The sequence below is a fragment of the Rhinatrema bivittatum genome, chromosome 6 (assembly GCF_901001135.1).
Source record: "Rhinatrema bivittatum chromosome 6, aRhiBiv1.1, whole genome shotgun sequence".
Taxonomy (NCBI): Eukaryota; Metazoa; Chordata; class Amphibia; order Gymnophiona; family Rhinatrematidae; genus Rhinatrema; species Rhinatrema bivittatum.
Genome location: NC_042620.1, coordinates 190,412,638 through 190,427,999, shown reverse-complemented (window position 1 = coordinate 190,427,999; position 15,362 = coordinate 190,412,638). Strand labels below are relative to the sequence as shown.

Genomic DNA, 15,362 nt, shown 5'->3' with positions numbered 1-15,362 from the left:
ATGGCGAGGTTGATGATTTGCCTTCGTCGATGGTCCGAGGCTTACGGTGTCGATGCCGATGTTTATCTTGATGATCCCCTCGATCCTGAGGAGGAACAGAGGTAGTCGATGGCCAGGAAGTCGTTGATGCTGGACGGACACCGGCCATTGCCCGATACTGGTGCGATGTAGATGGCGCCGGTTCGGACGACATCGATGCTATGGACGGAGTCAGAGTTTGAGACCTAAAGAGAAGTTCCATCTTCTCCATTCTGGCTTTGTGACCTTTTGGTGTCATGAAGGCACATTTGGTGCAAGTCAGGACATCATGCTCACACCCAAGGCACATTACACAGAGTTTATGGGAGTCTGTGATGGACATTGTGTGAGCACAGTCAGGGCACCGACAGAACCCCGACGCCATGGCCTTTGGAAAGTTTAGCCACGGTGCGGTTGACGGCCAGTAGGCCGCGAGGGCCAAACTCAATGGGAATCGACCGGAACCGGGTAAAAGACTTACCGGACCACCACGGAAGTAAAAAATTTAATAGGGGGACCCCTGAAGGGTATTAATTATGAAGTAATTCCGTGAGGAAAACTCCTGTCAGGAATCTCTGTAGAGCTCCTTAACTCTCGTGGCTACTGCTGTGTGGAAAAAAGAAGACTGAAGGGGGACCCCTGCTGGTAGCAGGGTTAGTGCCATCCTGGGCATGCCCAGTAGGTGCCAGTCAAAGTTCACTTTGACAAAAGTGTTCCGTGACTGGGCTCCATCCTGTGATGTCACCCATATGTGAGGACTACCATCCTGCTTGTCCTGTGAGAATGCACTCTTACAAAATAGGTAGGGACCTTTTTTTTCAGTTTTTAATTTTATTTTTCCTGAGAATTTCAATGGTATAACAAAAAAATCTGTGAAAAAATTACTTTTCCACTGATTTTTCTCCTGTGTGTTAAAACAAAGTCAGTTTTCAGCAATTTTATTTTGCTATAACATTGAAATTCCCAGGAATATTAAAACAAAAAACTGAATAGGGGAAGGCTATAAAAAAATATCTCAATACATTCAGCTAGCAATTTTATCTATCAGAAATATCATTAAGAAATGGAAATTACAACAGTAGGGTTGTGGCAGACCACTCTAATTTTTGTTTCATCAGTCCAATGCACTTAGTTCCAAAATGTTTCAGGCTTAGCAAAGTTTTGTTTTGCATACTATGGATGACGACTTTTATGAGGAGGTCATTGAAAAGGTTTTGTTCTGACAACTCTCCCATGCAGACCATTGATGTGTAAGGAAAGCTGGACTGTGGACAATTATTCCAGTGGCAGAAAAACCTTTCAGCAGGTCATTTGCTGTGATTTGTGGTAACTGGGGCACCAGGACTGCCTCCCCCCCCCGGGCCCACACCCCTTTTTGGCCCCAGGAGACAAGGTGACACGAAGAAAGGGATGGACACAGGATTCACTTTGGAAATGTAAGGCCACAGCTTTATTAACTTAATAACAGAAGAACTCTATAAATCAGCTGCAGAACCTCTGTAAATGCCCCCTTTATGAGCTCTCATCTACCTACACCTCACCCCCCCCCCTCAGAACGGTCAGAGACTCTTTTTCCCCATCTACCAGAGCCACAAGTACTGAAACACCAGTTTGAACTACCCTCGGTCCACGGCCAGCAATGGGGCTGAACCTGCCCCTAGGCAGGACTTCCAAGGCATACTGTGTCTCATAAGGCCTTGCCAGTGGATTTCCGAGCCTTAGCTCGCCTTCTGCTCCAAGAAATTTGGTCTGAATAGACCCAAAACCGGTCTGACCAAATGATCCCTTCCCCCTTTTGAGGCTCAGTCACCTGCTGCGACAGAGCGACTCCTCACTAAAACAAATATCGCCTATGCTATTACACACATGCAATATATGGAATTGTCCGGCTGCTCTTGTTGGGCCGGGCGGGTGAGATAAGAGCAGCTGGCTTGCAGCAGCAATCGCTAAAGGACTGATCACCTTTGAAGTTTAAACCCCCTGGACACCCCAGCCCCCGAGGCAGCTGGCCCTCCAGTCGACGTTCCCCAACTGAAATTGGAAGTTGGAAGTGTTTAAATTTATTTTTATAGCCTTACGCTGCTTATAAGAGTGAATTATCTTTACTTTCAAATGCTCAGTCAGCTGCTTAAAGGTGTCACAGCTTGTTGAAAATAGAACAATCATAACCCGAGTGGTTAGAAGGGGCAGAGTATTTGTTCAATTGTGCAACTGTCTTCATCAGTCTAATTAAAGGCTTAATGAGCCAATCAACGTTTTGGGCCTAATTAACAACTTTATAAAGAAAAGTAAAAATAAATCAACTGGAAGGGTGTCCAAATTTTTGCACATGCCATATTAACGATTTTGGTTTTTTTTTAAATCTGTCAAAATCAGCAGTTTTGCATTACAATTGAAGAAAGATTTCTTGTTTAACTTTGTATTATGTAAAGACGGTGTCACATCCTGTTCATATAGAGGGTCACTGTAATATGTAATTTGACCAGTGTGCCTAAACTTTTGCATACAACTCCATCAGCATTTTCCCTGATGAACTTCATCACATCTTCTTCCCACTGTACATGCTCTTCACTGTCTAATATTTCTTCACCCTGGTACCACTTCTGCTTTTAAATAAAGAAAACTACGTGATGTCAGGTGCAGCCATGCCACTTAGCTACAGCAAAAAAGAACTCTCTATAAACCATTTCTGTAAACAAATTTGTTTGGCTCTCCTAGTAAAAGAAATAAAACTTTGCCACCTAATAAATATTATAGACTTACTACGATGATGAGTAAGGAAGATGAGAGGAACAATCTCTTTTGTGGGAGGCAGTAGGAGATGTTCCCAAAGTTGGTACTTATCTCATACATATAGTAGCTTGTTTTAAAATCTTAAAATAAAAATAACACAGATTCTTTAATCCATTTTGCTAATTAATATGTCAAGGCTCATAAAGAACAACTCATCAGCTTTTCTCTAGCACTGCATCATCCTAAAAAGCTGTGTCAGCACAGGCTTCACAGACAGTCAATACATATTAAAAGAGTTTGAAGCAGTAAATTAAAATGAAAAATGAATAAAGAAATAAAAAAACACAATTCTAATGAATGGAGACATCTTGTAAGGAGTATTACATTTTAACTTCTTATGAAAAAATCCCAGTGTTTTATATAAACAGATGTCTAAGTTGGATTCTTTTCTTCCCTCTACTTAATACTATTTTTGGTTTCTGAAAAATCTGAAGAGCACATAATTAAACTCGCATTAATCAAACTGTCTAATATTTCATGGGATGGAATTTTTTTCTGGTTCTAACTTATAATCTGAATGCTTCTTGCCATGCCATATTTTCACGTGTATTATAAAACATAAAATACTAGTGATAGCATGCCAGTAGAGCCTGGATGCTAGCAGCAAATCACAGTCGTTAGAGTGGGGCTTCTCAAACTACAATTAAAGGACGTCAACTAAATGAGTTAAATCCAAGGGTGGCCAACTCTGCTCCTCTAGAGCCACAAACAGGCCTGGTTTTCAGGATATTTATAATGAATATATATGAAATACATTTGCATACAATGGAGGCAGTGAATGCGAATCTATTTAATGCATAAACATTATGGATATCCTAAAAAAACAGACCTGTCTGTGACTCTTGAGTATTACAGTCTGTTACCTCTCAGTTAATTCCTCCACCCAAAAATAAAATTAGTTAAAATGGCTACAGTTTCATGTAATGATATTGTTTTAGCTCAATATAAACCACTTAAATATAAAACAAAGATGCTTACTTGTAACAGGTTTTCTCCAAGGATAGCAGGATAAGCAAGCGCCAACAGCACCACAATGGACAGCATTTCTAGAAAGCTTTGAAAGTCTAGAAACTTTCCTGGACATAGAGAGGATTTCTTGCTCAGTGGCTATTGCTCAGGACGCCCTCAGTTCAATGTGAAAGCTTTTAGCAATTCATCTCCATAAGGGAAGAGTGGTAGGTATATGCAGTTGTTTATTCTGCTATCCTCAGAGTGCACCTGTTCTAGGTAAGCAACTTTTCATTACATTAGAACATAAGAACATAAGAAAATGCCATACTGGGTCAGACCAAGGGTCCATCAAGACCAGCATCCTGTTTCCAACAGAGGCCAAACCAGGCCACAAGAACCTGGCAAGTACCCAAAAACTAAGGCTATTCCATATTACCATTGCTAATGGCAGTGGCTATTCTCTAAGTGAACTTAATAGCAGGTATTGGACTTCTCCTCCAAGAACTTATCCAATCCTTTTTTAAACACCGCTATACTAACTGCACTAACCACATCCTCTGGCAACAAATTCCAGAGTTTAATTGTGCGTTGAGTAAAAAAGAACTTTCTCCGATTAGTTTTAAATGTGCCCCATGCTAACTTCATGGAGTGCCCCCTAGTCTTTCTACTATCCGAAAGAGTAAATAACTGATTCACATCTACCCGTTCTAGACCTCTCATGATTTTAAACACCTCTGTCATATCCCCCTTCAGCCGTCTCTTCTCCAAGCTGAAAAGTCCTAACCTCTTTAGTCTTCCTCATAGGGGAGCTGTTCCATTCCCCTTATCATTTTGGTAGCCCTTCTCTGTACCTTCTCCATCACAATTATATCTTTTTTGAGATGCGGCGACCAGAATTGTTCACAGTATTCAAGGTGCGGTCTCACCATGGAGCGATACAGAGGCATTATGACATTTTACGTTTTATTCAGCATTCCCTTTCTAATAATTCCCAACATTCTGTTTGCTTTTTTGACTGCTGCAGCACACTGAACCGACGATTTCAATGTGTTAACCACTATGACGCCTAGATCTCTTTCTTGGGTTGTAGCACCTAATATGGAACCCAACATTGTGTAATTATAGCATGGATTATTTTTCCCTATATGCATCACCTTGCACTTATCCACATTAAATCTCATCTGCTACTTGGATGCCCAACCTTCCAGTCTCACAAGGTCTTCCTGCAATTCATCACAATCTGACTGTGACTGAACTACTCTGAACAATTTTGTGTCATCTGCAAATTTGATTATCTCACTCGTCGTATTTCTTTCCAGATCATTTATAAATATATTGAAAAGTAAGGGTCCCAATACAGATCCCTGAGGCACTCCACTGTCCACTCTCTTCCACTGAGAAAATTGTCCATTTAATCCTACTCTCTGTTTCCTGTCTTTTACCCAGTTTGCAATCCACGAAAGGACATCACCACCTATTCCATGACTTTTTACTTTTCCTAGAAGCCTCTCATGAGGAACTTTGTCAAACGCCTTCTGAAAATCCAAGTATACTATATCTACCGGTTCACCTTTATCCACATGTTTATTAACTCCTTCAAAAAAGTGAAGCAGATTTGTGAGGCAAGACTTGCCCTGGGTAAAGCCATGCTGACTTTGTTCCTTTCTCCCAGGATAAGAAGGATAATGCAGCCAAACACAGGGAATCCCTCTAGCTAAGAGTTCCTGTTTAACAAAAAAAGGGAACAAAAGAATACCATCGATGAACAGGAACATGTTTTAGGTGGGGAAAGTCTTTTTCCCATGTTATGTATTTTTTTTTAATGTAAGACAACTTGAAATAATAAGCAGGAGACAAGGATAAAGTAGTTGGATTCTCTCCCAAAACAGTCCATGAAGGACAGACTGGCCAACCCTATTGTTGTGTTGGGAGTCATTGTCTAAATAATAATAGGATGTGAATGTGTGAACAGAAGTCAATATCACAGCCTTGCAAATCTCCTCAATGGAGGCTGCTCTAAGATAGGCCACAGACACAGCCATGGCTCTGGCAATATGAGCTTTAACATGCCCTTCTTGAGTTCAGATCTGCCTGGTATAACAGAAAGAGATGCGTTCTGCAATCCAATTAGATCAGGGGTAGGCAATAGCGGGCCCGGCATGCCACAAACAATTCTGAATGTCAGGATACCTACAATGAATATGAATGAGGTACATTTGTATGTACTGCCTGCACTGTATGGAAATATATCTCATGCATATTTAATGTGGAACTCTTGAAAACCAGACTTTTTAGTGGCACTCCAGGATCAGAGTTGCCTACCCCTAAATCAGAATGTTAATTTGCAGCAATGGTAGACCTTTTTGGATCAAGGGAAATAAAAAGGTGGGTGGAGCTTCTAAGGGGCTTTGCTTTCAGTAGAATGTGACAGCTCTTTTGTAATCCAAACTGTACAGGGCTTGCTCTCCTGTATGATGATGTAGCTTGGGAAAAAATGTTGGCAGGTAAAATGATTTGTTAAAGTGTAAATACACCACCTTAGGCAAGAACTTAACATGCATGAGAAGCATCAACCTGATATGAACAATCATAAGAACATAAGAACATGCCATACTGGGTCAGACCAAGGGTCCATCAAGCCCAGCATCCTGTTTCCAACAGTGGCCAATCCAGGCCATAAGAACCTGGCAAGTTCCCAAAAACTAAGTCTATCCCATGTTACTGTTGCTAGTAATAGCAGTGGCTATTTTCTAAGTCAACTTAATTAAAAGCAGGTAATGGACTTCTCCTCCAAGAACTTATCCAATCCTTTTTTAAACACAGCTACACTAACTGCACTAACCACGTCCTCTGGCAACAAATTCCAGAGTTTAATTGTGCGTTGAGTAAAAAAGAACTTTCTCCGATTAGTTTTAAATGTGCCACATGCTATGCTTTTGAATATGTGCCACATGCTATGCTTTTGAATGCCACATGCCACATGCTATGCCACATGCCAATGCTATGCCACATGCCAATGCCACATGCCACATGCCACATGCTATGCTTTTGAATATGGAACTTCACCCCGCCAATATTCACCTCATTTACTAGTTTGGACATATCACAATGTACTTAATTTAATACCTCCTTAAGGCTTCTCTTTTTCCAGCTGAACCAGCGTCCAAGTTCAAGGTCCTTGTTATTATGTAACTTTTTGCTTCTCTGCTCTTGTCTCTTACAACAAAATTTGCTCCTTATGTTATGTTACGTTATACTGATCTACCCCTGTTCGATGTAAACCGACCTGATATGGTATTCAACCTTGAAGGTCGGTATAGAAAAATGTTAAAATAAATAAAATAAATAAATGCTAACTTCATGGCGTGCCCCCTAGTCTTTCTATTATCTGAAAGAGTAAATAACCGATTCACATCTACCCGTTCTAGACCTCTCATGATTTTAAACATCTCTATCATATCCCCCCCTCAGCCGTCTCTTCTCCAAGCTGAAAAGTCCTAACCTCTTTAGTCTTTCCTCATAGGGGAGCTGTTCCATTCCCCTTATCATTTTGGTCGCCCTTCTCTGTACCTTCTCCATCGCAATTATATCTTTTTTGAGATGCGGCGACCAGAATTGTATACAGTATTCAAGGTGTGGTCTCATCATAGAGCGATACAGAGGCATTATGACATTTTCTGTTTTATTCACCATTCCCTTTCTAATAATTCCCAACATTCTGTTTGCATTCCCAACATTCAGTTTGCTCAGTTAAGGAATAGGACTTCCAAACCCCCTATTTTAATAGCCTTCCTTCCTCCTGTTAGCCAGCCCCAGCCTTTAAAACCCTGCTGATCTGCCTATATTTTTTTGTTTTATAATTTACACATTATCCGTAGTAGGGATGTGAATCGTGTCCTCGATCGTCTTAACGATCGATTTCGGCTGGGAGGGGGAGGGAATCGTATTGTTGCCGTTTGGGGGGGTAAAATATCGTGAAAAATCGTGAAAAATCGTTAAAAATCGAAAAATCGAAAAACCGGCACATTAAAACCCCCTAAAACCCACCCCCGACCCTTTAAATTAAATCCCCCACCCTCCCGAACCCCCCCCAAATAACTTAAATAACCTGCGGGTCCAGCGGCGGTCCGGAACGGCAGCGGTCCGAAACGGGCTCCTGCTCTGAATCTTGTCGTCTTCAGCCGGCGCCATTTTCCAAAATGGCGCCGAAAAATGGCGGCGGCCATAGACGAAAAAGATTGGACGGCAGGAGGTCCTTCCGGACCCCCGCTGGACTTTTGGCAAGTCTCGTGGGGGTCAGGAGGCCCCCCACAAGCTGGCCAAAAGTTCCTGGTGGTCCAGCGGGGGTCAGGGAGCGATTTCCCGCCGCGAATCGTTTTCGTACGGAAAATGGCGCCGGCAGGAGATCGACTGCAGGAGGTCATTCAGCGAGGCGCCGGAACCCTCGCTGAACGACCTCCTGCAGTCGATCTCCTGCCGGCGCCATTTTCCGTACGAAAACGATTCGCGGCGGGAAATCGCTCCCTGACCCCCGCTGGACCTCCAGGAACTTTTGGCCAGCTTGTGGGGGGCCTCCTGACCCCCACGAGACTTGCCAAAAGTCCAGCGGGGGTCCGGAAGGACCTCCTGCCGTCCAATCTTTTTCGTCTATGGCCGCCGCCATTTTTCAGCGCCATTTTGGAAAATGGCGCCGGCTGAAGACGACAAGATTCAGAGCAGGAGCCCGTTCCGGACCGCTGCCGTTCCGGACCGCCGCTGGACCCGCAGGTTATTTAAGTTATTTGGGGGGGGTTCGGGAGGGTGGGGGATTTAATTTAAAGGGTCGGGGGTGGGTTTTAGGGGGTTTTAGTGTGCCGGCTCACGATTCTAACGATTTATAACGATAAATCGTTAGAATCTGTATTGTATTGTGTTCCATAACGGTTTAAGACGATATTAAAATTATCGGACGATAATTTTAATCGTCCTAAAACGATTCACATCCCTAATCCGTAGCATAAGTAAACATATGCAGCAGGGGACCCCAGCACGCGCACATACGTGTAAGTATTTATGCTCAAATTTTAGGGTAAAATCCTGGAATGCCCATGTCCAACCCAGATTACACCTGCCCCTTTTTTAGAAACTTTAAATTTGTGCACCCAGCAGCATGTACACGTGTATCCAGAAGGCTTTTAAAATATGCTTGGTGCGCGCCAGCCGACATATTCGCTCATCCCCTAATTGATGTGCATGCTGGGCTTTTAAAATTCACCTTCACGTGAGCACATCCATTCTGCTTTTCTGGAAGGAGAAACTGAATTTTTTTAGCCCTGTCTAGATTGGTATGAATGTAGGCAGGAGCTGAGCATAATGTTCTGAATGAAATTCTTCCTGTAAAGGTCCAAGATCTGGGACTCACGCCTCAGGAATATCAATGAATGACCATTGGGCTTCTTGGCCCTTTTGAGGGCAGATTAAACAACCAGAAATGAGTGTGCGGTAGCTGAATCTTGTTGAATTCTGTGGTGTCTGACCACAGTATTTAGTGTTCACCTTCCTACTGACAGGAGATATCAAGAGTGGAGTTTTCCCACATTTTCTCCTGTACCTCCAAAGTAGGAACCAGTGGAAAGGCATGGATTAGTTTAGTGTGACTTTTTAAGCCGCAATCATCACATTTTTTTTGGAATATGCAGAATATAAGAGCAATAAGGCCTTAGCAAAACCATAGTGAGAAAAACTTCGGGCTTACTGACTGACAAAAAAAATAAAATAAAAAAAACAAGAGCTGAAAACAAGCTATGTAACTGGGAAGAGGCATAAGGAAAAAGGTGCAATTGAGGATGCATGATTGTGAGATGGGATTTTTTTCTCTTTCAGGAGAAAATCAGTGTCTGATGTCATCTGTGGTAAAAAAAAAAAAAAAAAAAAAAGGATCGTGAGGGGGCCTCTGTAGGGGGGCTGCTGAGCCAGAAATCCCATGAATGCTTAAGGACAATTTTCTAGGATTTTCCACAATTTTCTAGGAACACTGTCCTTGTTGGTGTTGTCAAATGACATTACCCATATGTGGATGCATTATCCCTCAATCACTGGAGAATGAAATATTTTTCTCTCTCCTATCCCAATTTTTTTCTTAACAATCACATGGATCAGTAATTGTTCCTCTGATCTGGACATGGGCTGCTAGGAAAATCTTGTTTTAAACTCAATATTTTATCACCAATTTATACAGGCAAGAGCTGACTTTGCTGCATCAATTTCTCCCTTCCTCATGATGCTAAAGCACAGCATCATGGACAATAGACTTAAAAATGGGTGTCTTGCTTTGAAGGATGGAGCCAAGCCACAAACAGGCCGATTCAGTACGGTGCACTCAGGCTGAGCGCACCATTAGCCCCTGTGTCTAGACGCGCGTTTTCCACGTGCTAATATTACCCCTTATACGGTAAGGGATAATAGCGCGAGGAAAACGCGTGTCCAACCCCCAAAAACTAATAGCGCCCCCAACATGCAAATGCATGTTGATGAGCCTATTAGTTAGTTCCGCGCGATACAGAAAGTAAAATGTGCAGCCAAGCCGCACATTTTACTTTCAGAAATTAACGCCTGTCCTAAGGCAGGCGTTAATTTCAGCCAACACCGGGAAAGTGTACAGAAAAGCAGAAAAAACTGCCCCAAAAATAAAAAAAATTAAAATTCTAAAAAAAAAATAAAAAAAAATCTGCCCACGGCCCGCGGGTTGGAAGACGGATGCTCAATTTTGCCGGCGTCTGTTTTCCGAACCCATGGCTGTCAGCGGGTTTGACAACCGATGCCGGTAAAATTAAGCGTCGGCTGTCAAACCCACTGACAGCCGCCACTTCTGTCAATAAGGAGGCGCTAGGGACGCGCTAGTGTTCCTAGCGCCTTCTTATTACCACAGGCCCTCATTTAAATACAGAATCGTGCACCCAGGAGAGTGGCCTGAGAGCGTGTTGGGAGAGCTGGCGCTCGCCTCGGAGCACCAGCTCTCCCGTGAATTTTACTGAATTGGGCCAAAAGTAAGCCCTTAAAGATACTTTTTACAAGATACAACATAACCATATTTTGTATTTAACATGTGAGTGTAACATTTGGCAAGATCAGCTCAACTATTCACTACTATTTTCTTTTAAGATCTCCAGCATAAAAACAGTGACAATACTACACAATCTGAATTGAAAAGGTTATTTCTAGGAGCTTTTACAGAAAGAAACAAGAGTGATTTTAAAGAATAGAAAGCTATAAAAGGAGGGAGTAGAATCTTACAGTGCATGCATTTTCTGCATGTTGATTGTAAACAAAAAAATACTACCAGATGCTTTTAGCTACAACAGTATTATACTATGTACTTGGTTTCCATGAAGGAGTTCTGCACTTCCAATTATTTTTTCAAAGCACTGTGCAATTTTCTGTATTCTCTTAGCCATCTAGAATGGATATCAAAATCCACCTGAAAAGTGTTATAATGTACGCTGTGCAAACTGAAGCAGAAAGCAATCCAAGCCAGTTTTTAAGAGCAGCACATTTTCTTTAGTACAATTCTTATATGGTACCAATAGAAATTTCTGATAAACATGATTCTTATAGACCTCACTCTATTTAAAAATCCAAATGGGCACATTAGAAGGTCACAAAGTCAGATGTATAGTTTTAGCATTCTTGTGACTTTTAGTGTTTGTGACAAACGATAGATGGACAGTGTCGTAAACCAAAACAACAGTTTATCAACAGAACAAATATGGCATGGGCAGTTACTGGATTCCACACATTTTACTACCAATGCACCTGAAACTCTGCTGTGAAGAGACCACCTCTATATGTGTGAGAAAGAATTTCATCTCCAAGCATTTATCAACTCCTACATCTTTGCTGAGACTGTCAGCAGTGCCAATTAGTCAAAACTGAAATGGTGGTTTTAGTAATGTGGAACCTGGAAATTGAAATGTAGCCACCAACTTATTTTGTAGGCCACCTTTTGAAGTCTTTACTGACCAGAGCCACTTTTGAACTGGTGACTTAGAGGTGAAAGGCTTGGTAACCCTATGCAAATCCCCATTACCCACTCTGGTGGTGGTAAGGGAGGAGGGGGGAATGGGGGCAGTCTTCTGGAAGGGTAAGGGGGATTCAATTTCATGGTCTATTTGGTATTGTTCCTTCTAGTCCTCAGGACAGATATATAATTCAAGTGAATAGTTATTTCTCTCCCTGAAAACGATTCCAGTCAGTGAACACGCAGCTATGCACACTGCCAAGCATTAAGTTCTAATTTATCACTATGGAAGTTGGAGACGTCTCATGCATTAATTAGCAAGCCCTTCAGTCATCTCAGTGGTTGGAAACTGGATGCTGCTGTTACGCACATACTAGGTTTTTACATAGGAGAGGGAAAGAGCAGGAAGCAAAGCAAGTTACAAGAAATTCCTTACCTGATTTGTGTCCAACCAGCGAGTTGATATTGCTTTCATCTGCCACTGGATGGAGGGGAAAAAGACATGAAAGATTTTAAGCTCTTAACTCTGACCGGCTTTGAGTTAATGTCAAATCATTTAGAAACATGATACATTCAAGTTTTACTTGATTATGGTCTGTAGGAAAGCTGTTTTTGCTTTAAAGCACTTGGGATATCTTTTAGCTGTAGTAAATGGGAGTAGAATAATTTTTATATTTTTTTTCTTTAGAGAAGTCCTATGGAAAATCATTCCATAATACCATGAGACTAAATCTGGCCCACTGTCACCTCTCCTACCGTAGAATGTAGAGAAATAACCAGCAAATGAGAAGCTGGCACAGCAAACACATTATACAAATTTATTTTTCTTAACTGTCCCTACATGTTCCTTAGGCTGGCCTTCGGCTTCTACTAAAGCGAAGGAAAATCTATGACAAAGAGGGCCATTTTAAAGATTGTTTCAATGCCACTTCTCAGGTTGGCTGCTCCATCAGTAACATATCATTTCTATTCCTGATGTCATTTCATATTCCTCCAGCTGTCTAATTCACAACACTGATGGTTTGAGAGAACTATGCTAAGTAACAGATATACACGGTTCTTCTCTATATATTCGATACTGCTTGCTTGTTCAGGTTTAGAGCTGTAATATGTGTTCTTGTATTATCTGGTAATGTGACCAAGTTGTACCACTCAAGAGATTAAACTCAGACTCTTATAAGGCTGTCACACAAATTCATCCAATATCAACAATATATTTTACATGTGAAATTTGTGCAAGAACACATTTATGGAGACTTAGAAGCTAAACCCAAAGGACATTTTAATTGATAACTGGACATTTTTCCTCTTGTAAGGGCGTAGTTCTGTAGGTATGCAAACATTGCAAAACAAGCAATGTGTTACTTAATCATTATACCTCTAAGAGTAAACAAATGATAGTATTCAGAGATGAAACAATGCTAATGTAATGATTGTGTGTAAAATATTTTTAAGTGCCTCACCTGAGGTTGTGACAGCATGTGTCAGTTTATTCTAAATAAGAAAAATCATTTCTTTTGGCACCAGTGTATGTAAATGTTCACTGTAAATCAAAATGACTATTAAGGATTTTAAGTTACTTTATAAAAAATTGTATCAAAGCAGGTTTAGTGAGTTAATGGGAGCCACTTGCTCCTCCTTTCCAGTCAGGAGAGACAATATTGTTACCATGCATATTAGCTGTAGCAGTTCTTTTTAGAATGGCAATGCAGTATAAGGAAAAAAGAAAACTGTACCATGAATGTCAATATAGCAGATATTCACAGTTTCAGGTTTACGGGTTTTTAGGGAGAGCGTTTTAGGAAATGATGCAATTCTCCAGTTGCTTATTTGCTAGCCTTCTGTACTGCCATAGTAGCCAATTCATGCCGTTATAGATACAGAAATTATTTTTCTACAGTATATAAGTTGAATGCTAGGTCCATCAATGATCTGGGATTCCGAATCTAAGAAATTTACAGGAGTTCTTCAGTAGTAAAATCATTCTTTTATAGGAACCTACATACTGTATTAAGCATTAACCCCAAACAAACTTATTTTCCTAGCATCTATACCACAGACTTTTTTCCTCCACAAAATTTGGTTGTTTCCATGTACTGAACAAAGAATACAATTACAATGCACAATTAAACAAATCAACTTGAGCCACTTGATGGAGTATATGTTAGAAATAAAGCCCCCATTTTCCTATGATGTCCTTATGTTATTGAATATTTCTTTTAGAATGGTTTATTAAGATATGCTATTTATATTTTTTGTTAAGTATTAATATTTTATGTTTTTATGCTTATTTATTGATGCTGTCAATTATGTTTCAGTTGTAATTCACTTTGAGCTGGGTAAAAGCAGCATATAAAATTAATTAATTATTAAATAAATAAACTACAGCAAGCAATAGGAATTTATCCCTGGCCATGAAATTATGAGACTGCATTCTAGCCTTCCATGCACTGCTGCTGCTTCCTCCATCTTGTTGCTATACAGATAAAACCCATTTGCACTCATGACTACCATGAAGCAGCTGCTGATCTTCTCCAGACACTAGTGAGATAAGTCTTGCAGCAGATACTTACCGTCTGATACCATCATTGAGACCAGCCCACACAGTTTCAGCCACTACTCTTCTCCTGCTGCAGCCACTTAGACCATATCTGTCATAATGTCTGCTCTCCTGATACTATCATAAGAACATAAGAACATGCCATACTGGGTCAGACCAAGGGTCCATCAAGCCCAGCATCCTGTTTCCAACAGTGGAAAGCCAGGCCATAAGAACCTGGCAAGTACCCAAAAACCAAGTCTATTCCATGTTACCATTGCTAGTAATAGCGGTGGTTATTATCTAAGTCAACTTAATTAATAGCAGGTAATGGACTTCTCCTCCAAGAACATATCAATCCTTTTTTAAACACAGCTATACTAACTGCACTAACCACATCATCTGGCAACAAATTCCAGAGTTTAATTGTGCGTTGAGTGAAAAAGAACTTTCGACCTTGCAGCCATATTGGTTTTGGTCTTACAAGTTTCAAAATGACTGAGTCTATATCACGATGTTCTGCTAGTCTTGATGGAGATGCTGAAATAGAAATCATGGCAATGGGCTGATGCCACTGTAGAGGTGGGAAGGAGGAAGAAGAGATAAAAGGTTGGAAAGATGAGACCAAGATAAAAGATGGAGAGGAGAGAAAGGAGGGATAATGCCAGAAAGAGAAAGATGATAGGTTTGAGAAATGAGGTTGGGAAAGGAGGCAGAAAAACTGGAGAAGAAGATGGGATGAGAGGTTGGAAGAGAAAGCAGCCTGCAGGAGGAGATCAGAAAGAGAGAAATGAGATGGATTAAAGGATAAATAGTGGGAGAAAGAGAAAGATGACACTGGAGGTGGAGGTAGGTAAGAAAAAGAAGAAAATCTTTAGTAACAGAGCATGCAGCCTGAGAGAAAGACAGATGAAAGTGTAACCTGGGCATCATCTCAGGTTACCTATAAGTCCTGAGTGTTTAGCATCAGTCTACTAACTAGAGTAGGATGGATAATGGAAGGATCCATTCAATGCAGACCTTCCTTCTGTAGAGTCTGGCATGGACGTCCCACTCGTAATAGTA

The 15,362-nt window shown here is 41.1% G+C and overlaps 1 protein-coding gene across 1 annotated transcript in view; it reads right to left on the bottom strand.

Annotated features, from left to right (window-relative positions):
- PARD3B (par-3 family cell polarity regulator beta) overlaps positions 1 to 15,362 on the bottom strand; it is a 2,091,605-nt gene that overhangs the window by 798,785 nt on the left and 1,277,458 nt on the right. Inside the window, 1 exon segment of the mRNA XM_029606318.1 lies at positions 12,195 to 12,239. Within this exon segment, the coding sequence (XP_029462178.1) occupies positions 12,195 to 12,239 (45 nt within the window).